The sequence below is a fragment of the Pogona vitticeps genome, chromosome 2 (assembly GCF_051106095.1).
Source record: "Pogona vitticeps strain Pit_001003342236 chromosome 2, PviZW2.1, whole genome shotgun sequence".
Lineage (NCBI taxonomy): Eukaryota > Metazoa > Chordata > Lepidosauria > Squamata > Agamidae > Pogona > Pogona vitticeps.
Window position 1 is genome coordinate 190,279,190 of NC_135784.1, and position 22,467 is coordinate 190,301,656.

The window sequence follows — 22,467 nt, forward strand, 5'->3', positions numbered from 1 at the left end:
TTTCCCTGCACTAATTCTCCATATAGGAGATCTTTTGGAATCTGACCATCAGTCATTCTCACGACATGCCTGAGCCAATGTAGTTGTCGCTGTTTCAGTAATGTATATATGCTAAAAATTCCAGCTCCTTCTAGGACTACTCTGTTTGGAACTTTGTCCTGCCAGGTGATACCAAAACTCAGTCGGAGACAATGCATATGGAACGTTTTCAGCTTCCTCTCCTGCTGTGTATGAAGGGTCCAGGACTCACTGCAGTACAGAAGTGTACTCAGGACACAGGCTCTATAGACCTGGATCTTGGTATATGTCATCAGCTTTTTATTAAGCCATACTCTCTTTGTGAGTCTAGAGAAAAAGGTAGCTGCTTTGCCAGTGCATTTATCCAGCTCAGCATCTAAAGAGAGAGTGTCAGAGATCGTTGAGCCAAAGTACACAAAGTCATGAACAACCTCCAATTCTTGTGTGGGGATGGTAATAGGGGGAGGTGAGTCCACGCCCTGGCCCATGACTTGTGTTTTCTTCAGGCTGACTGTTAATCCAAAGTCTTGGCAGGCCTTGTTAAAACGATTCATGAGTTGTTGGGGGTCTTCAGCAGAGTGGGCAACAACGGCTGCATCAAAGGTGAAGAATTTGTCCTGCATGCATTTCAGCTGGACTTTGGTCTTCGCTCTCAATCTAGAGAGATTATAGAGTTTTCCATCTGATCTAGTTCAGAGATAGACACTTTTGTCATAGTTCAAAAGGCGTGTTTCAGCATGACAGCAAAAAATATTCCAAACACGGTAGGCATGAGGACACATCCCAGTATTACTTTACTTCAGGTGTCAAAGGGATCTGATGTTGAGCCATCAAAAACTACAGTGCCCTTCATTTCCTCAAGAAAGGACCTGATGATGTTAAGGAGTCAAGGTGGACATCCAGTCTTGGGAAGTATTTTAAAAAGGCTGTCCTTGCTAACTAAATCAAAGTCCTTTGTAAGATCTATGAAGGCCACAAAGAGTGGCTGTCGTTGTTCCCTACATTTTCTCCTGCAGCTGTCTGAGGGAAAATACCATGTCAGTGGTGGATCTATTAGCTCAAAATTCACACTGTGATTCTGGATAGACTCTGTCTGCAAGCACCTGGAGTCTCTTCAGCACAACACGGGCAAGCAGCTTCCTTACAACGCTGAGAAGAGAGATGCCTCGGTAGTTACTGCAGTCGCCCCTGTCTCCTTTGTTCTTATACAATGTGACGATGTTTGCATCCTTCATGTCCTGTGGTACTCCACCTTTCCTCCAGCAAAGACACAAGATTTCATACATCGCAGTGGTGATGATCTCTTTACATCACTTCAGCAGGGATGTTATACTTCCCAGCTGCCTTGCTGAAGGCGAGGGAATCCAAGGCTGCTTTTATTTCTGCTAAAGTTTGTTCAGTGTCCAACTCTTCCAAGACAGGCAGGCACTCTATGTTATTTAGTGCCTCTTTGGTTACGACATTCTCTCTGGAATATAGCTCAGAGTAATGCTCCATCCAGTGTTCCATCTGCTGTGCTCGGTCCTGAATGATCACACCAGTAGCAGACTTCAAAGGAACAGATTTCTTCTCTATTGGACCTAAAGCCTGCTTGATACCGTCATACATTACCTTGATGTTACCTGTGTCTGTTGCTATCTGTATCTGAGAGCAGAGCTGAAGCCAATGATCATTAGAACATCTCCTAGCAGCCTGTTGGACTTTGCTACGAGCAACTTGAAGAGCCTGCAAGTTGTACTCACTAGAACAGCCTTTGTACACTGCTAGAGCTCTCCTCTTTTCCTTTATGGCTGGCATCAGCTTCTCTGAATAGGCTTCGAACCAGTCTGCCGTCTTTTTGGTCTTCTTGCCAGGGGTGGTGTCATAAACAGTGTTCTTGAAATGTTCCCATAGTTCAGGTGCATTTGCATCAGCGCTTGGGCAAATTCTCCACTTTTCTTTGATAGCGAGTCTTGCTGATGTCAATACGTGGTCTTCCTTCCTTTTTCGTGTGATACAATCTCTTTGTTCACAGTTTTACTCTACTACATACCAGGGAGTGATCAATATCACAATAAGTACTCTGATAAGTGTGTGTGATTGTAATACTAGGAAGGCTAGAGTGTCTAGTGAGGATCAAATCGAGCTGATGCCAGTGGGCCTACTTTAGCACTATTTACTACTCTATGCAATAGGATTTGGGCATTAATATAATACAGCACTATTAGTAAAATGCAAAGAAAACAAAACAATGGCTTTTAATAAATTATGTTAAAACATAAACCAGCTTAAAACCATTTCCAAAGTACAAGGATAAAACAATGTAAAACCACTTTATATGGGGGTTTAATGTCTTTTTGAAACCTCAATGTAATTTTACGTCCTTTGGGAATGAGCCCCATAAACTAGGAGCTACTACTGAGATAAACCTGTTTGTTGCATCAGCCGATGATCGTAAAGGTGGTTCGAGAAGCAAAGTATTTGGCACAAATATCAAAGCACACTTTTAATCTAAAGATGCACATCTTATGGAAAAAAATGTCTGCTTTCATACCCCTTCCATTCCACTCCTGTGATACAGGTTAGACTATGTAAAGTTAAGTTGCCCAAGAAAACATGGGCCTAAGAAATCCATGTATTTCATGCAAAATCCAATGAAACAAAACAAAACAAAACTATTGACACTTTGAAGACTATTATGTTTTAATGTAAGCTTTTGTGGACATGTCCACTTCGTCAGACATAGGGGCACAGAATGAAATTTTGAATGAAATATCAGTTTTACAAGTAGAGCATCCTAAATATCCATTGGCTCTTGAGTGTATGGTACATCTACATGCAGTAATTTAGCCTCTGTTGTTTTAGGATGACATACTTTTCATGGTGGAGAAGGGCTAAGCAAGGTTTTCCTGGACAGAGGCCCCAATACCAGTGGTGAAGTTTGCAAAAGAATGTGATTGACATAAAAGACCTCTGGCAACAGTCACACCAATCGAACATAAAATTAATCACACTTTAATTCAATTCTAATCTATCTTGTAACTAATGGTTACAACCGAAAATTAATTTGTGGATCTTGTGAGCTGTGCTGAAAAAGTTTTTTAAAGGAACAGAAGTACCCTCTGCTCTAGACATTTAGTTTTACTTTATGATACATTTTTTAAAAACTGTACAGTGGTGCCTCGCTTAATGATTTTAATTGGTTAAAAAAAATCGCTATGGGAAAACATCTTTAAGCGAAACGCGTTTTCCCATAGAGATGCATTGAAAACCGGATAATCCGTTCCAATAGGAACGGATTGCCCTCTTTAAGCGAAAATCGCCATAGGAAACATCTTTAAGCAAAATGCGCTTTGGGAGAAGCCTCCTGGTGGGAGGGAAAGATCAGATCGGCTTCTGCCTTTCTTCCCCGCAGCCAGGCTCCTCCCAAAGGGCTGTCCCGATGGTGCTTGCAGCAGCGGAGGAGGTGCCCGGTGGGGAAGAAGGCAGCCTTCTCCCCCACCGGGCACCTCCTCCGCTGCTGCAGGCACCATCGGGACAGCCCTTTGGGAGGAGCCAGGCTGCGGGGAAAAAAGGCAGAAGGCGATCCGATCTTCCCCCCCACCGGGAGGCTTCTCCGAAAGCGCTGCGCCCGATGGTGGGGGAGAAAGACCGGATCGGCTCCTGCCTTTCTGCCCCACCGCCCGGCTGCTCCCAACATCGCTAAGCGAAAATCTCCCATAGGGAACATCGTTAAACGGAGCGCAAGATCGCTCCGAAAAAACCATCGCTAAGCGAAATCTTCGTTAAACGAAGCAATCGTTAAGCGAGGCACCACTGTATATTGAAAAATGGGTTTGTTTGTTTGATACTTGTCATTTTCAGGGGGAAAAAGGTCAATAGTTTGGAGGAGTTGAGATTAACTAGGACGCAGAAGGCAGGAAGAGTAGCCCAGAAAACAGGAGGGTGAATGAAAAACAACACCATGTCACTAGAGGAAACAAGGGATCAGAACATCTCTGGAAATAGAAATAATCTGGGGGGGGGTTAGTCAGGGGATTCATGATATTGTTTGGGTACAGGTACTCTATAAATTGGGCCATGCCATAGTTAGGTTGGCTGGATCCATTTATCTTTGTTTTTTAAATTAACCTGGTATGTGGGGGTGGGCAGGCAGTGGTTATACACATGTTTATGTGTACAGTGGTGCCTCACTTAACGATTGCCCCACATTATGACGAATCTGCTTTACGACAATCTTTTTGCAATTGTAATTTTTGATCGCAATTGCGATTGCAAAACAATGGTCTAAATGGGGGTATTTTGCCTAACGATGATCGGTTCCCTGCTTCGGGAACCGATTTTCATTTTATGACGATCAAAAACAGCTAATTGTCGGTTTTTCAAAATGGCCACCAGGTGCTTAAAATGGCTCCCCACTGTGCTTAGGGACAGATTCCTCGCTATACCAGCAGTGAAAATGGCCACCATATGGAGGATCTTCACTGGACGGTGAGTTTTTACCCCATTGGAATGCATTGAACGGGTTTCAATGCATTTCAATGGGGTTTTTAATTTGCTTTACAATGTTTTTGCTTAACGTCGATTTTCCTGGAATGGATTATCGTCGTTAGGCAAGGCACCACTATACAGTAGTACCTCGGTTAACGTAATTTTCAGTTTACAAATGGAAATCTGTTGAAAATAATGCCTTGGTTTACCTTTTTTTCCTGGCTTTTTACGGTTTGCGAAGAAAGTTTCCCCAGGATGCATAGTGCCTGGAGGTTTATAGCGCTGCCTCCGTTCCTGTGGCAATCCATATTTCAGTTTATGAATTTTTCACTTTACATAACGTCCCGTAGAACGCATTAAATTCGTAAACCAAGGTACTACTGCATACCCATTGAGGTTTTACACTCTTCCCTGACAACATTTTTCTTCATTAAACTTTGATTCTTCTCCGATGTTTTGTGATCTCTCTTTTTTGGTATATTCACTTAAGTGAGTCAAAATATAAACTCAATATGAGAGACCTAAGGAGGATGGTAAAAAAAAACAGTGAAATAAACAGGAATAGCAACAGGACAAAGGCATCGGGAAGGTTAAGAAAAGTAGGGCCACATAGTTTTGTCTGCTTCCCTCCTGCTCATGGGGCAGGGCTGTCACCAATCTGTCATAACTTTCATCATCTAAAAACTCTGCAGAGAACCTCTGTAATGCTGATTGAAAATGCATCTCATATCTGTACCTAAAAGCAAGAATTTAATTTGACATCTCATTATTTATTGTAATGAAGCTGCTACATAAATTTGGATGTGCTATGAAAGGGCCCTTTTTCCCCCCTGTCATGAAATCTGTGACTATAAAATGTAGGTTTGAGAATAAAGAGCTTTCCCTCCCCCAACCCATCCGCCTTGTCTGTCTCTTGCTGACTGAAGAAAATGATATTCAAAATAAAAATCTATGCCTGGAATTGAGCCGTTCTTCCTTTGGGAGAGTGTAAATACTTCCAGCATGATCAGAATTCAAATGAGATGCTAAAAGAGCCCATTTCCTCTTTGCATGTTTATCAACATGCCACACATTTAAAAACCTCATAATATTTGCCCAACCTAAGGCTGCCCCACAGGATGGGATTAAGAGTTAACCATGGGCCAAAAAGCTTACATAACCAGGAGTTCCTGTGCTGACACTAAGGAAATTAAATTAATGGAGATGCTATTCAAACATGCATGGAAAAAAATAGGGCTGCAATAACTTAGCATGATTAAAAACGTGAATTAATTCGTGAAAGCATAACAGTTCGTGCTGTCATGAAAATCAGATTTCATAGGCATCCAGTTTCTATGAGACTACTCAATCATTCATATAGGGCAGTGAAGCTGTACTTCCTGACCTGGTTTGAGTTAACCACAACTACTTTGAGTAAAAAACAAATCCAGTAATTCTGAGTAAACCTTAGCTAAGAGGGAACTGCACAACGATGTGCAATAAATAAATATTTTGATGGAAATTGTTCAGGTAATTCAAATGGATAGATTCTTCTAGAAAGTGGAAGATTCAAGGCCTGCTAACGATGTGAGTGTTGCTGAACCAATTGGAAACTGTAGCTGGAACTGTTTTTATTTATGAGTTCATGTAATGTTTTCCTTCTTCCAGCAGGTCTTCTGACAAGACATGGGGATATTCGTATTTGTTTACGAATACTGTATGAATATCCTCGTGCAGCTGGATATAAGGAGGGTCCGGCCTCCGGGATTGAACTGTCCACTCACGGGTCTTGCCATGGTGCCAGTCTCACTCGTCCTTCCAATGGTGCTCACAGCTCCGCTCTCTTCTTGCTCGGCTGGCCACTCAGCAGCCATATAAGGACACTTGTCCTCCCGCCCCCTGCATGAAGTGGCCAGCCAAGCACGAAGACAGCATAGTTCCAGGCACCAGATTGGACAGTCCGGACTTGGGATATTTGTTCATATACAAATATCCCCAATCTCTACTTCTGACACATTTCAAAGGTTGCAAAAATTACTAGATCAGTTTCACAACTGGGCATGTACCTGAAAACACAAAGGAGAAGTGACAGGTGGGGAAAACTGCTGTGGGACTTCTTTACACATTCGCTTTTTTTTAACCAGTTGGATTTGGGGCAGTGATTGCTATATAAATTAAATAGAAAACTGCAATTAATGTCAAACACAGTCACTGTTGATTTCAGGAAAATTCACTGGGATGAGGCAACTGACAAAAAGGAAGTTGAAAAGGAAAACCAAAGAGGGTAAAATCCTTCCAAAATGTTTGAGGTTTACCTAAAAGTCACAAGGACAGACATTCGGACGGAATGTAGACTTGCAGGCAGAAAAAGTAGTGCCAAGTCCAAGATGTCATCAGCATGATTAATTTGCAATGCCAAGGAAGTTAACTAGAAGAAAGGCTTGTTTCCAGAAGATTGCGGCAATTGAATGAATTAAGAAAAGAAAAAAAGTATAAAAGCATGGTTAAAACAAATGCAAAAAGACGGGGGGGGGGAGGGAGAAAGGATTTTTAATGACATTAAACCTAACAGTAATTTAAACAATCAATATGGAAGAATCATAAAATTGCTAGAGGCAGCTGGATTCTTGGATGACAATGGAATTAAAGGAGTGTGAGGAGACTACAACAAATGAATGAATTTTCCACTGCTGAATACATCGCTCACATATTATTGCTGGAACAGATATTTTCTGAAGTGAGGCAAATCATGCTTACAAGAGACTGAAGTTCTAGATTTTACTGACAGATGGAAAGCCAAAATAAAGTATGCAAGGTATTTCCGATTTCAGCCTCTGCACCAGAGAACTGGAAAATGGTTACATGTAACATAAGGGTTTTTTAGTGATTGGGTGCAAGCTTGTTTAATATCTGTTTTGCATTTACTGTACTGATAGAAAATATTATTAACAATAATCTCATAGGGTTTGTAGAATAACAAATCCTACTGGAATTGAATCAATATGGCTTCTGCATAACCCCAACCCTTTTGGAGTTCTTTAAGAGTACAAATAGGTCATTGACTGAGTTAATCTGCTAGATTTATAAAGAAATGCACACTAGGAAATAAATCCCAACTTCACAGTGGAACTGAGTTTCACACCTTCCTGTAACCTATCCTAATAATCTAATCAGCCACTGTGTGAACAGAATGCTGGACTAGATTGGCCTTTGGTCCAGCCGAGCAAGGCCCTCTTCTCTCGTTAAGATTACTCACAGTCAGTAAAAACAAAAACATCCAAGACATTCTGCAGAGTTTGGGTGGGTGTTCAAAATCATGAGCGGGAATCAGAGATTAGTGAAAGTAGTAGCATGAATCCAATGTCACACTGATGGAACTTTCTTGCCTTCCCTTCCCCAATGCAACCAAAATTCTTATCCCTGTCAAAATTTGCCTCCTTTTGGGCTCAAGAGTCCTTGATGAGAAAATCCTCATCCCTGCAAAATTTCCTGGCTGGAGCATGAGAGCCTTCCCCCGCCCCCAGGAGCTCCCATTTTGTGCACACGAAACCCATAGGTTGCTGTGGAAAGCACAAGGGTACTTTGTTGTTGTTGTTGTTGTTGTTGTTGTTGTTGTTGTTGTTGTTGTTGTTGTTGTTGTTGTTGTTGTTGTTGTTGTTGCGGCTATTTTTAATAAAATACTGTACCAAACATAATACCCTATCTACAGGTTTGAACAGATCAGTACTCAATTCTGTGAGGTAGTTCAAATCTTGACACCAGCCACATATCTGACACCTGAATGGTGAGGGAGAGAGAAGGAAAGTCGCCTCAGGTTTCATGTTCCATCAACTACTGGTCTGGCAGCGGCCATTTCATCAGACTGCAGGAGAGAGAGATGGGAAGCTGGGACTCTGCATCATCTCTTTTGACTGGCGAGCCACATTCAGCCCTTCTTTAAATTGCTTCTGCTCCAGATGGCCTTTACAAAAAAATCTTTATACTTCAGAACTGCAGCTGATAGATAGGATCATGTGAAATTGGGCATTCTGGCTCCATGTTGTTTTGATAAAAATGGACAATGAACATTAGGCACTGAATGGAGCACATATGACAAATGAATGTTACCATCCTCAAGGGTGGAGGGTATGCTATTCCTCCGCCACCGCTCAACAGAAGAGTGGAAAGTTATAGTTCTACTACAGTCCTATTATATTTTTCTTGGATGTCTACAGCTGGCATTTTTCAGAGAAGACAACTCATACTCCTTTCCCTCAGGCACTGCAAAATCTAATTAAATCTCCCCTGTTTTATTTTAACTGTCCCATAAACTGCATATTATTTTCATACTAGTTATTTATCTGACACAGGAAGATCATTCTGAATTGAGAGAGAGAAGGGACAGCCTATCTGCTGGCAGATGGGTTTTTCCATATTGCTCAACATCCTCACCTCCACCTTTCTGTTTAATTTTTTGCTTGACAATTCAGCCTGATTTAGAATTCCGATCAACTCAGATATTTTAGTTTGTCTTAGTACAGATTACAATCACAATTACTTTGGGATGGTCTCTCAGTGCTGTCTCACAGGATTGCATTTAAATATATTTTGGGAGGGAACGGATGAAAATGTAATAAATATATGACAATAATCTACAGAAATAAGACTAGCTACAAGCATGCTAAAATGCCTGACTCAACAGATCTATACACACTACAGTATTATGTTAATAGTATGATAGCATACTGTAGCTGCTCTAGCCCAGTTATTGACATGCATTCTTCAAACAAAGGGATTAATTCAAAGTTTGACCTTAGAAACATCAGTTCTCTGCACTATTGGGTTATATAGCTACGACCTGTCACAGCAATAGTGGACAGTCAGCATGTTGCCACTCCACCACTGCACCCAAATTGGGTCACTTTTCTGAAGAGTGTCCAGCTGGTGCATTCTACACATTACTGCCTTTACTTGGCACTTAAAGAAATAATTGGTCTGGTTTCTTGTATCCATCCATGGCAGGCTGATTAAAGAATGCAGCACACTTCCCTCAGATGGCAAAATAAAGTGTCAGCAAAAAGTTCTTCTCATTTGAAGTGTTCCTCCACAGGTATTAATTAGCACGCACTGTGTTCAACAAGCCTCAAATGTTCAGCAGAAGCAATGTCAGGAAATTCTTCGATGTTTCTTCTTTACAGGCACAGAAAACGCCCTGTGTGCAACACAGGGTTGCAGGTCAGGAGTACGAGATTGCATTCTTCAAGTAGGATAAATCAATTGGTCTCATAATATAAACCGGAAAGCAGACACAATGTAGAAGAAAGGTATGTACTGAGTATGTGAGAATAGGAGGATGTACATCATATTTCTTCCAAAAAACCTTGAATTTAATTATTACCATCATTCACTTGCAAACACCATAATAGCTGTAACACGGACGGCATGGAAGTAAATAGTAATTGTAAGTTCACTTAAAGTTGCCTCTGGACAGACAATCAGTAAATAAATAAATAACTGTTATGAATAGACCATCTGACAATATTCTTATTAGATCACTGTCATAAAACCCTAAATGCTGTCATACTACAACCTTTTATCCTACTTTGCAAAGGTGTTTTTGGTTTGTTGTACATGCCTCCTACCATTCACTCCATCCCTGCTGTCTGCGTTTCCCCAGATGCTCTGCAAAACAAAACTAATTTGTCTGCAGACAAGCTAAGACTAGGATTTTCCCCAACTGCCTTGGGTCCTTTTGAGGAGAAAGGCGGGATAAAAATATAAACAAAAACAGACAAACAGTGACCCAAATGTGATTTGGGTGGTGCTTTAGGATTCCATTTCAGATATTTTATCATACTTACATTTATTTCATGTCCTATTTCTAAAGAAAGAAAGAAAGAAAGAAAGAAAGAAAGAAAGAAAGAAAGAAAGAAAGAAAGAAAGAAAGAAAGAAAGAAAGAAAGAAAGAAAGAAGGATAAAGTATTTCAAGTGTTAGAATTCTGATCTAGTTTAAAAAGTGAAATGCAAAGGACAAAAGAATGGAAGATCTTGTCTGTGTGTTTTTTAAAAAAATATTTAAATATAAATTCCTGGAAATTAAAACTCAGTTTGAGATCTCTTAAAGTAAGCACACACTGCACAGTTCCAACAATGGATGTGTTCTATAGAATTCTGCCACTGAAACTTTGATTGAGGGGCTTAGAACTCTGTGCTGTAGTTTAAGGACTGGTATTAGACGTCTTTGGCAAAGAATTCTAAATACCAACCCCAGGATTAGGAAGGAAAGTTGGTGCCACAAAAGCTAAAGTGGAATCAAACTCCTTGGTGCAGTATAGAGATGTCCTTAGTTCTAGCCAATAATTCATTTCAGCTGTTGTCAGCTTTCCTTGCATCATGTATGCACCCAGATGAGCTCTCAATCTCCAAAGGAATAACTGTGTGGCCATGTGGTCAGGCCTCTTACCCAGAATTATTACACCCATACCCTGCAATACCCTTGGAGGCAGCAGAACTGTTCCTGGGATCAGTACAGAATTCTATGGGGAACATACAGTATCTATAAGGGACTCTCATGGGTATCCCATACCAGTAAGGCCTTTCTCTCTGTAGAACAATTAAAAATATCAGAATTCGAAGGGTCTTCACAAAGAAAACTAAAACCTACAGTGGGAGTTAAGAGTTCTAATGTATATTTATATTGCTTTATAACTGAGAGTTTGAACAGAAAAGGGCTGATGGAGAGGGAAGGTCTGCTGAAAGTCCTTTAATAATTACCAATGAAGTTGCCAAGTAATCTGTGGCATAAGAAAGTCATTTACATATCGAAAAAGGAAAAAAGAAAGATAAATGGATTATCAGAAAGTGAAAGCAGATTTGCATAAAATGTGTATATGCTCTATCTATCTATCTATCTATCTATCTATCTATCTATCTATCTATCTATCTATCTATCTATCTATCTATCTATCTATCTATCTATCTATCTATCTATCTATCTATCTATCTATCTATCTTTAGAATTATTGACCAGAGTCCTAACTGAAAAGTTATCTTCAACCACATGACCACTACAGTTCCCCAGCATCCACTCACTGTAAAAACAACCATGCATCTACTCACATGCCCAGTTGGGTGACAGATTGGAAAGCCAGATGGAGAAACCACTTGTGTAATTGTGCAATTTTCTTTCAGCAGGATTTGGGCCAGTGTAATTGAAATACAAATATAATACATCTCGCTATAATGAGGAAGACTGTGATCAGGTAACCAGTGAACCTGCTCACACTGCAAGTCTAGTTGATGATAGTCAATTAGTAACTTTAGGGCCCCCCTACTCTCTCCTCTTATGGTTCTTATTTTTAAAACTGAAGAACACTTCCAGTGGAAGGCTGTCCTCTATGAAGAAGGGCCCATGATTCCATCTTCTGATTGTAAATATCACCAGAGTTATTACTGTGTTTCCTTGAAAATAAGACAGGGTCTTATATTAATTTTTGCTCCAAAAATGCATTAGGGCTTATTTTCAGGGGATTTTTTAAAATGTACACCAATCTACATTTATTCAAATACAGTCATGTCATCATCTTCTGGTTGCTGCACAGTGCTACACAATGGTGGAGGGTGTTGTTTCATCAACTGGGGCTTATTTTTGGGGTAGGACTTATATTACGAGCATCCTGAAAAATCATACTAGGGCTTATTTTCAGGTTAGATCTTATTTTCAGGGAAACAGGGTATTATATTTAGCAGAATTGCTTTCCTGATCACTCTACCATAAAAGTAAGACAACCATGATCATTACAATATGCCATCTTTTAATGAAAAAATAATCATGCAATTGAACTATCATCAGAAAGCAACTTTCTGCAAACTGAGATTATAAATACTTAGACAGCTTGTAACTTGGTGAGGGGATGCACACCAAAGTTTCCATGAGTTGCCCTGGATATAAATTAAAGGACTTCAGACACCCCTTAGTGGATTTCATTATTTTCAATAAATCTCATTATTTCTAATAAATCTCTCAAGCATGTCGGCTATAAAATGACTATTCACGATGAAAACGTGCTGGGTAAGTTTCCAAGCTGAAAACATACTGAGCTTTACTGTCCATTTATTGTTACTGCTATTTTGCTATGAAGTTCTATGGTTTCTGCCATTGAAATTAATGGGAAACAATAAACTGATTAAAAATTGCAATCTCTGTTTACTTTTGTAGAAAAGCATAATTAACAACGAGACAGTTGGCAGACTTTGGAAGGCTTTTGTTCTTTCTGCAAACACAAGATAAACTTACGAAACCATTTATAGTAGTGTCTCACGGGATGTTAATGCCCCATCTGCGAGTATTTAATAATAAGCCGCCTTTTCATGGGTGTGTGAGGAAAGGGCCAAATCCTAGAGCACAACTTTAACCATCATTAGACTTTGTTCAAGTGATGAAGAGCCAGAATTAGAGAAGAGAGGCAAGACATAACTAAAGCTGAGGAAAACTGGCCATGCCACTTTCAGGAAGCAGGAAGAGCCCCCCCCCCCGCAGTTCCTTGGTAAAAGGAGGACTCGCACCTCTGTTTGAGTTGGGCTGAAGCAGAAGCAGCACCCCTACCACCATTTTCTGTTTGTAAGTGTTTCTTCCGGCCTAAGGGATGGGGCTAAAATGGAAAGGGCAAAACAAGTTGGTGGCAGGGAGACAGGTAGGTATGATTGAAATTGGAGTGCACTCTTTGATTTGGGTACAGTACTTATTTTCGGGGAAACAGGGTATTATATTTAGCAGAATTTGCTTTCCTGATTACTTCACTCTACCATAAAAGTAAGACAACAATGATCATTGGGTCCAGGAGTCAAAGCTATGAAGCAGAATATTGAGTCTGGACTCTTATTGTGAAATGTTCCTGATCACTCTCAGTCCCAGTATGCAATAATGAGAAATAAAAATATTGACTTTTTTTTTTTTACCATTCCTCAAGCCGTTGCAAGGATTGCTCAGAGAATGTATGTGAAGCAATCTAGACAATTTTAAAAAAATCCTAAGAAGTCTTGGTGTTAAAAGTGAGCTCCGTTTTTGAAAAGAAAGTCTGCAGTAATAATGGACAAGCTGTAAAGAAAGTCAGCCCATGAATGTATTCAAGTCAAAGCAGAAGTTAATGAACTCCACTTTAAAATTGTACGTTCAGGGCCTGTTCTGTAATGTTTAAGGGACAAATGAAGTTGTGTGCTTGAAGGAAAAAAAACACACTGGTAACTAGGCAGCGGAAAAAAGGGCTCAAGGAACCAGGGAGGCAAATAGATTAATATCAATGTATTCGCGAAGGCCTTCACGGCCGGGATCTAATGGTTGTTGTGGGTTTTTTGGGCTCTTTGGTCGTGTTCTGAAGGTTATTCTTCCTGACGTTTCCCCAGTCTCTGTGGCCGGCATCTTCATAGGAACTCTGTCGAACAAACACCAACAGAGCATGGACAGACTTCCTACTCCAGTCCTCTGAAGATGCCGGCCACAGAGACTGGGGAAACGTCAGGAAGAACAACCTTCAGAACACGACCAAAGAGCCCGAAAAACCCACAACAACCATTAGATGAATATCAACTTGCAGTTTAAAGTACCAATTTGAGCTGCAGGTTTTAAATTACGACAAATATTTAACTCCTGTTTGCTGGCATTTCGTGTAACAATTTTAGCACTGCATACAGTCATCCAAAATTACTGTGCACACAGTTTCCAAGTGCCACAAAGCCTCATATAAACGCAGACGTTCACAAATAGGAAGGAAGATTAACATAAAATCCATCATGCAAGAATGTCAAACACCTACCTTTGAGTCATAATCTTATAGGCATCTGGCAGATAACAGCGGATATTCTCCATCTGAGCAGGATCAGAGTCACAGATTTTATCATCCGTCCTGCCGTAGTTGGCACTTTCAATCATGATAACATCTGTTCCTGGGCACCGCAGCTCTATTGGGTAGCTTTCACAGGACAGTTCCCTCCGCACCACTGCCATTGGAACAGGGGCACGACTGAAAGCTGCAGAGAGAAAAAGAAACATTTATGTTCAATAGGAGAACGATGGAATTCAAAACAGCTTTTTTTAAAAATAAAAATAAAACTTCATTGAGGAGATACTTGTCCAATGTCTGCTAAACACTACAGAAACAGCAAAACTGCAAACTCTCCCCTATGTAAAGATTTTGTACATTTCTTTCTATTCCAACATGGTAAAAAAAAGGTTTATGCTTTTATTACAAAGATTTTCTATTAGAGTACAGTATAACCAAGAGCAAGAAGTGGTCATCCCCAGGGGATATCGCAGAAAAATCAGCTATCGCTAACTATATTAAAATTTAAAAGACCATTGAGCTTTTTAAAGTGAGAAGCCGGTAGGCATTATGCATTTGACCTGTTATTAGTCACTGTTTTTTTTAAAAATAACCTACATTTAAAATGAATGAGCAGATAATGTGGTAGTTGTTATATTAATTTTCAGCATGATAAACTGGAGATTTGTATGTGGACAGAAAGAAATATAAACATTTAAAAATAGGCCTGGTGACAAGGCACAAGTTCCCTATCTTGCCTGGGGGCTGACCCATGGCCTCATGCTGAGGTGATAGGGATGACCCATGTGACTGGCACACACTTCCGTAGGACCAAAAAACCTGGCACCCTTTAACATTCCCACAGAATGCAGGAAAGAGTGGCCTTTTAGGCCAGATGGGCGGGGTATAAATCAAATAAATAAACAAACTGGCTATTATCAGTAGGATGGGATATTTACTTATTTATGTAGTTATTTATTTATAACATACTCGTTCTTAGAAAGGACCGAAGGTGGCTTACATCATTAAAAGACACTAAAACAGTAAGTATAAAAATATTAAAAAGGATCAAACAAATACCATAGTAAAAAACACAAGCAACACCAAAATATATTCAAAGCAGTAAGGTACAACAGCCTATTTTTTTTTAAAAAAAAAAAACACCCTCAGGCTGTCAGTCACTCAGGGAAAGTCTGCTTGAAGAGAAAGGTCTTTGCCTGCTTGCGGAAGGACAGCAAAGATGGGGCCAGCCTGGCCTCCTGTGGAAGAGAGTTTCAAAGTCTCGGAGCAGCCACAGAGGCGGCCCTCTCTTGTCTCCCCACCAAACACACCTGTGCACGTGGTGGGATTGAGAGAAAAACCTCTCCTGAGGATCTTAATGCTTGAAGTCTCATAAAGGGGGATGTGGTCCTTGAGCTAGTTGCAGAACCTTTCCGTGGGCCGTAGAAGCAGAGGAAGAGTCTAGGGGAAGCACAAAAATCCTTAGTTCTTGCAGTATAGAACGCCAATGCCCTCCTAACGTCTAATGAGTGAAGCGTACGTTCCAGCTCAGAGGATGGGGCGGGGAACAACGTTGGTAGAGAAACTGGTTGATTTAGATGGAAACTTGAGATTACTTTAGGGAGAAAGGACATATCAGGGTAGAGGACCACCTTATCCCTGAAAATCTGCAGGTAAGGAGGGTCATGACGCAACGCTGCGAGTTCGCTAGCTCGTCTGGCCGACGTGATGGCTACCAGGAAAAGGGTCTTAAATGACAGAAGCTTAATGCTTGCTGTAGCTATAGGCTCGAATGGTGGTCTTGTGAGGGCGTTCAGCACTAGCCGGAGAGACCACTGCGGTGTGGGAGATCTCACTGGTGGGCGCAGATTCAATATCCCCTGGAGAAAGGCCTTGACCGTTGGGTGTGAGAACAGTCTGGCAGACTCCAATTCTCTAGGCTGGAAAGACACTATCGCTGATAAATAAACCTTCAGGGTGGACAGCGATAGGCCCTGATCAAAAAGATGGCGTAAATAACGTAACAATGTGCTAAGCGACACTGGTCTGGGTTTCAAGTTTCTCGACTCAGTGAATCGCAGGAAATTTTTCCACTTATAAGAATAGAGAAGAGTCATGGACGGCTTCCTTGCTTGATTGAGGACTTTGTGAATTAAGGCAGAATCCTCCAAGCCGTCAGGTGGAGGGATGTCAGGTCCGGGTGCAACACCTGCCCTGCATTCAGAGACAGAAGGTGCGGAATGGGCGATAGCGTCACAAAATCCACTGCTATTTCCCTGAGTGTTGTGAACCATGGTTGCTGCGGCCACCAGGGTGCAACCAGAATGGCATTGGCTCTGTCGTGCTTGATTTTGATAATTGTCGTCTGCACCAGTGGAAATGGGGGGAAGAGGTAAAGAAGGCGGTGGTCCCAGGTTATCATGAGGCCATCTCCTAGGGACGCCTGTCCTCTCCCCGCATGGGAGCAGTACCTTTCGCATTTCTGGTTCAATGATGTGGCAAAGACATCCATCGTTGGTGTTCCCCACTTCTGGCAAATCATGTGGAAGGTAGCCGTATCCAACTCCCACTTGTGGGTCTGTCTGGGTAGCCGACTCAGCCAGTCTGCTAGTTCGTTTTCTTTTGTAGATATATGAATTGCAACTGGAAAGACGTGATGTCTGTAGCATCACTCCCAAAGGCGCACCGTCAGACAGAGAAGTGATATGGACCTCATGGCCCCCTGCTTGTTTATGTAGTACATGGTTGTGGTGTTGTCTGTAACTACCTGGACGCCACGACCTTGCACCAGCCTCCTGAAGGTGCGGAATGCCTTTATAACAGCCCACATCTCTAGATGATTTATGTGCAGATGACGCTCTTTTGGAGACCAGAGGGCATGCACAGTGTGGCCTTCGCAGTGGGCTCCCCAGCCTGTTGGGCTCGCGTCTGTGGTGACCTGAGCAGAGAGGTGTAGGGGCCGGAGGGGTCGCCCTATGAGGAGGTGTGGGAGGGAGACCCACCAGTCGAGTTGTTTCGCCAGCTCTCTCGTGACCGTGAGCCTTTTGCGTGCGCTGTCCCTCATCGGGTCGAAGAGAGCGAGGAACCATGCCTGTAGCAATCGCATTTTTAGCCTTGCATGGGGGAAAACTGTGGTGGTAGATGCCATCAAGCCCAGTAGGTGTTGAGCTTGCCATGCCGAGACCGTGCGATGATGTTGGAATGCATGTATGGCTTTGCGCAATTTTGTGATCCGCTCCGGTGTGAGGAAAACCCTTGCCTTGGTGGAGTCCAGATGTGCCCCTATGCAATTTGTTACCTGGGTAGGTGAAAGCTGAGATTTCTTCTGGCTGACCTGGAGTCCCAGATGCTGAAGTGTGCTCAAGACGAACTTGGTGTCGCGGATAGCTTTGCGCTGGGATGTGGAGACGATCAGCCAGTCGTCTATATAGGGGTACATGGAAATGCCGTTGAGGTGTAGGTAGGCCGCCACTGGTGCCATGCACTTTGTGAAAGTGCGTGGTGCTGTGCATAGCCCGAATGGGAGGGCGCAGAACTGAAAGGCAGAATTTTCAAAGAAAAAACAGAGGTATTTTCTGTAGTGTTGATGAATGGAAATATGAAAATAGGTGTCTTGCAGATCTACTACTGTGAACCAGTCTCCAGGACGTAGCAAGTGGATAATTGTCTCCAGGGTCACCATGCGGAAACGCCGGGGACGGATGTAAGCATTTAAGTCCCTTAGATCTAAGATGGGTCTGATTCCTCCATCCTTCTTGGGTACGCGTGAGATGGGACTCTTTGTATGGCGCCTTTTGAAGGAGTGATGTGATCTCTTCTTTTAGAGCTGGTGAGTACGAAGTGTATTGGATGTGACCCAAGGGAGGAAGTTTTTGGAATTCTAAACGATAGCCGAGCTGTATTATACTTAACACCCACGTGTCATTTGTTATGGATTGCCAATTTGGGAGGAAGGGGGCTAGCCTGATGGATGCTGAAAGGCTTGAGTCAAAGATACTGCTTCTGTTTCTTTGCAGGTGGACGGTAGGATGATCTGCGGTAGGACGTGGCTTGAGGACGAAAGGAGGCAGTTGTGGAGGACGATTGAGATGACCTGGGGGTATCCTGCTGCCTATAGGGGCAGTAAGCCTGGTTGGATGAGGTGGACTGGTAATGCTGCTGGCCGGGGTGGCGGCGCCACAGGTATTTCTGATACTTAGGTTGCTACTGGATAGTGTAGGATTTTGCAGTCTTTTTAATTTTGTGAAGGTTTTCCATCTTGTCGTCTATTTTCTCATTAAAGAGTCCCTTAGCATCAAAGGGGAGCTCTTCGATGTGTGATTTGGCTTCTTCTGTTATTCCAGAGGAACGCAACCAAGCATGTCTTCTTAACCCCACCAATGAGACCATTGATTTTGAGGCTACAACCGCTGCATGTTTCGCTGCCAGACGCTGATGTCTAGCGACTGTAAGGGCCTCTGTGTAAGTATTGATGAGCTTGGGCCTAACCCTGGCAGGGGCGTCCTCCAGGGCAGGTAGGATGCGTGTCTATAGCTGTTTGTGATATGCACCCATCGCTGCCTGATAGTTTGCCACCCTGAGGAGGAAAGCTGCAAACGAGCAGAGCTTCCGGCCAAGAACATCCAGCTTGCACCCTTCTCTGTTAGAGGGTGTTACCTTGGAGCGGGCTGCAGACCTAGAGGATTTAGATTGAATAATAATGGAGTTGGGTGTTGGATGCTGCAAAAGGAATTCAGCGTCCTCACCGTGGGTGCGGTTGAACGTCTCCAGCCGTCTCGTGATCTGGGTGGAGTTTGGCAGAAGGGACCAAGATTCTTTAACTAAGTCCATGAGGGTCAGGATAAAAGCCAGACAGAGCGGTGCTGACTTGTCCTGTATGATATCCCCAAATACCAGATCTTCCTTTGGTTGTGGGGGTTCCTTGGATTCCAATTTCAATGATTTAGCCATTCTTGCCAGCATCTGGGTGTAGGACAGTGGTCTGGGAACAGGGATAAATTACCCCAAATGGGGTAAAAATGAAAATCCTGGGGGTAATGAGCAGAGCCTACCTTGTAGGCTTTTGAGCATAACCTTGCTAGCGTGTGAAATGAGTGCAATTGTATGGTAATTGGAACATTCTTTGGCACTGCCCTTCTTTGGGATTGGGATGTAGACTGATCTTTTCCAATCCTCTGGCCACTGCTGTGTTTTCCATTGATGATGATAAAAAATAAAGCACACTGGTCCTTTGATATTGGGCTGTGGCACCAGGGTGGGTGACATGACCTTTAGCCTGTTTGTTCCTTTTTGTACACCACACACAGAACAATTAAAGTGGTAGGAAAAGCCCCCCCCCCCCCCAATTCTGCGTTGGCTGTCTCTAGCAAGCATGTCATTGCTAGCACCACTCTGGCAGCCATTGATGATGATTAAATCCTCTGCCAGCTAGCAAAAATTTAATGCAACTTGCTAGGCACGTTGGACACCTTACTACTCCCTATACCATCCCATGGCTGGAATGCAATGTGTTTCAGCAAAAATAGTGCACATCTTTATTAAATTTGGTGCATCCTACTAGTTCGGTACATAGCCTGGCAGCCATTGATACTGATGATATATCCTGCTAGTTCGGTACACAGCCCGTGTAGATTCAATAATATTTTGAATACAAATAATGTATGATTTCCTTCCTTTCAAATCAAGGGGGTAATGTCAGTGTATAAATTTTTTTTTGGGGGGGGTAAAAGGTAAAAAAGTTCCCTGACCTCTGGTGTAGGAGGAAAAATCCTCCCCTGGGGCTGCGTCCTGTTGTTCGGTAGGGTCGGATTCAGTTGACCCATCCTCCCCTTGAGAGTCCTCAGGTTCCTCTGAGAAGTCTCCTTGGTCTGGGTCTGATGGGACTGGAGACAGAATATCCTCTTGCCCTGCGGATTGAGCTGAGGGGGGGCGCTTTACTGGAATGAACGCACGGAGGTGCTCTCAGCGACTTGGTGACTTTGTCTTTGCCCCTTTCCTCCTGCACTGGTAGTGCAGTGCAATGACGTGGCTGCACTTCGTGGTGCTTGACTCTCTTCTGGCCCCTTTCCTTACTATGATGAGAGTGACCCCGGTGTCGAGAGGGGGAAGGGGAGGGGGAAGACGACGCTGAGCTGTAGATGTAGCAAACCCTCCTGCATCGCCTTCTCCTCTCATAGCCAGAAGAAGAGTCTGAAGAGGAGGAGTCTTCCCGCGCCCTCCGGCGTCGGGAGCGCTTGCGGTCCACTTGAATAAAAATAGAGTCATCTGCTGGTGATCTGCCCCGGCGTCGAGAGGAGTGGGGCGCAACTACAATCCCTGTAGTATAGTGTCGCCGGTGCTCCGGGGACAAATGTTTCCTTTTCTCCGCCCATTTGCGGGGGGGGGGAGGATTGCTCGGAGGAAGCCGATGGTGAAGGAGGAGGAGCAAACGCCTGCCCGGCTAAAAAGGGCTGAAAAGGGCAGGAGCCATGCTAGAATGGATTCCATCCTCTAGCTGGCAAGGCAGCGGCGGCGAGCTTGGAAGGGGGGTTTCTGCCGCGTCGGAGTTGTAGTTGCGGTCCCTCAAGGAGTCCTCCAGAAGCGGGGATGGTAGTGAAGCTGAGACTGGTGGGATGTCTCGGTGGCCCTCTTTCGCCCCAACCATCTTGTCCAGAGCATGTTGCTTACTTTTCTTGGAGCCCTCCCCCTGCGCAGGGGCCATTTTAGTGGGGGGTGGTTTACTTCCTGCTTTAGGGGCAGGTTTTTTTCTCGGTTTTGTCGGTGCCTTAGGTGCCTGCAAAGGAGGTGTGGGGGTAACATCTCCCTCAAATTGGATTGTTCCTGGCGGGTTCAGTTCCATGCTTGCTGGGCGAACTGCAGCAAGCACCCTGTCCCAAAGATGTAGTCGCAGCCTCTGTTGCCACGCTCTGAGGGCAGGCTTAGTAAAGTTCTTGCAATGCCGGCACGAGCGTATTAAGTGAGACTCCCCGAGGCAGATTAAAACAGCGCTCGTGCCCGTCCGAGAAAGGCAATTTTCTAGGGCAGGTAATGCAACTTCTGAAGGGTCCTGATGGGCACATAAAGCGGTGGGAGAATAAGAGACTCACAGTGCAGAGTTGCCGATGAAGGAGTCCAGTAAGTCTGAGTACCAAGGAATCAGTCCGGGAAAAAGGGCGGGAAAACTAAAGTCCGTAGCCAGGCAGTCCAAGTCAGTCCAAGGGGTAACGAATCCGAGCGTCCAGTATCCGAGAGGCAAAAGGAGTAGCCGAGTAGAAAAAAACCAAATTTCCTGAGTAAAATACTGCGGAGCTCTACTTAGAGGTCCTATTGCCAAGGCGGAAAAATGGAACTAGTGCGGAGCGGGCCGAGCATGCGCAGTAGGGGTAACGATTCACCAATCTTTTGTTCTTAAAGCTCTAGAGGTTTCCGAGGATTCCTGCGCAGGCGCAGCACCCACTTGTGTGATTTCACAGAGTCCACGTTTGAAGAATATAGCGGTTTACAATAACCACTTCAGTTTCCTCAGCATTTCAGAACAGTAGTTTTTGTAAGACAGTTGATTTCCAGAGTGGATTAGCAGTGCATCTGTTCTGCAAAGGGCTCAGATCGCAACGTTCCAGTATTAGTACTAATCTACTATTTTTATTTAAAAAGATCATTTTAAAAGCTTTTCTTCAAATTTTTAGAAATATTTTTGCTTCATTTCTTTAAAATATGCTAATTTATTTTTTTAAAAGAGAGGGGAAGTGGGATTTTAAGAATAAGTGTGGACAGTAATCCTTTTAAGATCCTCAGTGCACCAACCGATATGAAGTGAGGTGAAACAAATGGTTTGTCTGAGTGCATTCTAAGATGGGTTTCGTGGTTTCTCTTATTCGTTCATTTATTTATTTTATTAGATTTCTACCCCACCCATCTAGATTTTTTAATCTTCCCTCAAGCTGGAAGTGGCTAGGATGAAAAAAAGTACATCTGAATATGTTTTCCTCATCACTCACTAACAGCATAATACACTCATGTAAGGCTAAAGGGTGAAAAGTGAAGGCAAGAGGAGAAAGGGACGACAGAGGACGAGATGGTTGGACAGTGTCATCAAAGCCACCAACATGAATTTGACTAAACTCAGGTAGGCAGTGGAAGACAGGAGGGCCTGGCGTGCTCTGATCCATGGGGTCACAAAGGGTCGGACACGACTAAACGACTAAACAACAACAAAGGCTCAAG

At 43.1% G+C, this 22,467-nt stretch overlaps 1 protein-coding gene across 26 annotated transcripts in view; it reads right to left on the bottom strand.

Annotated features, from left to right (window-relative positions):
- ADGRL3 (adhesion G protein-coupled receptor L3) overlaps positions 1–22,467 on the bottom strand; it is a 662,256-nt gene that overhangs the window by 343,550 nt on the left and 296,239 nt on the right. For all 26 annotated transcript variants that reach the window (XR_013542364.1, XR_013542366.1, XR_013542369.1 and 23 more), the window contains exon 4: positions 14,260–14,473. Coding sequence is in view for 19 of the 26 variants with exons in the window: in XM_072991729.2 (XP_072847830.1) it covers positions 14,260–14,473 (214 nt within the window). In the remaining 7 variants the exon portion in view is untranslated. The remainder of the gene's footprint in view (positions 1–14,259; positions 14,474–22,467) is intronic.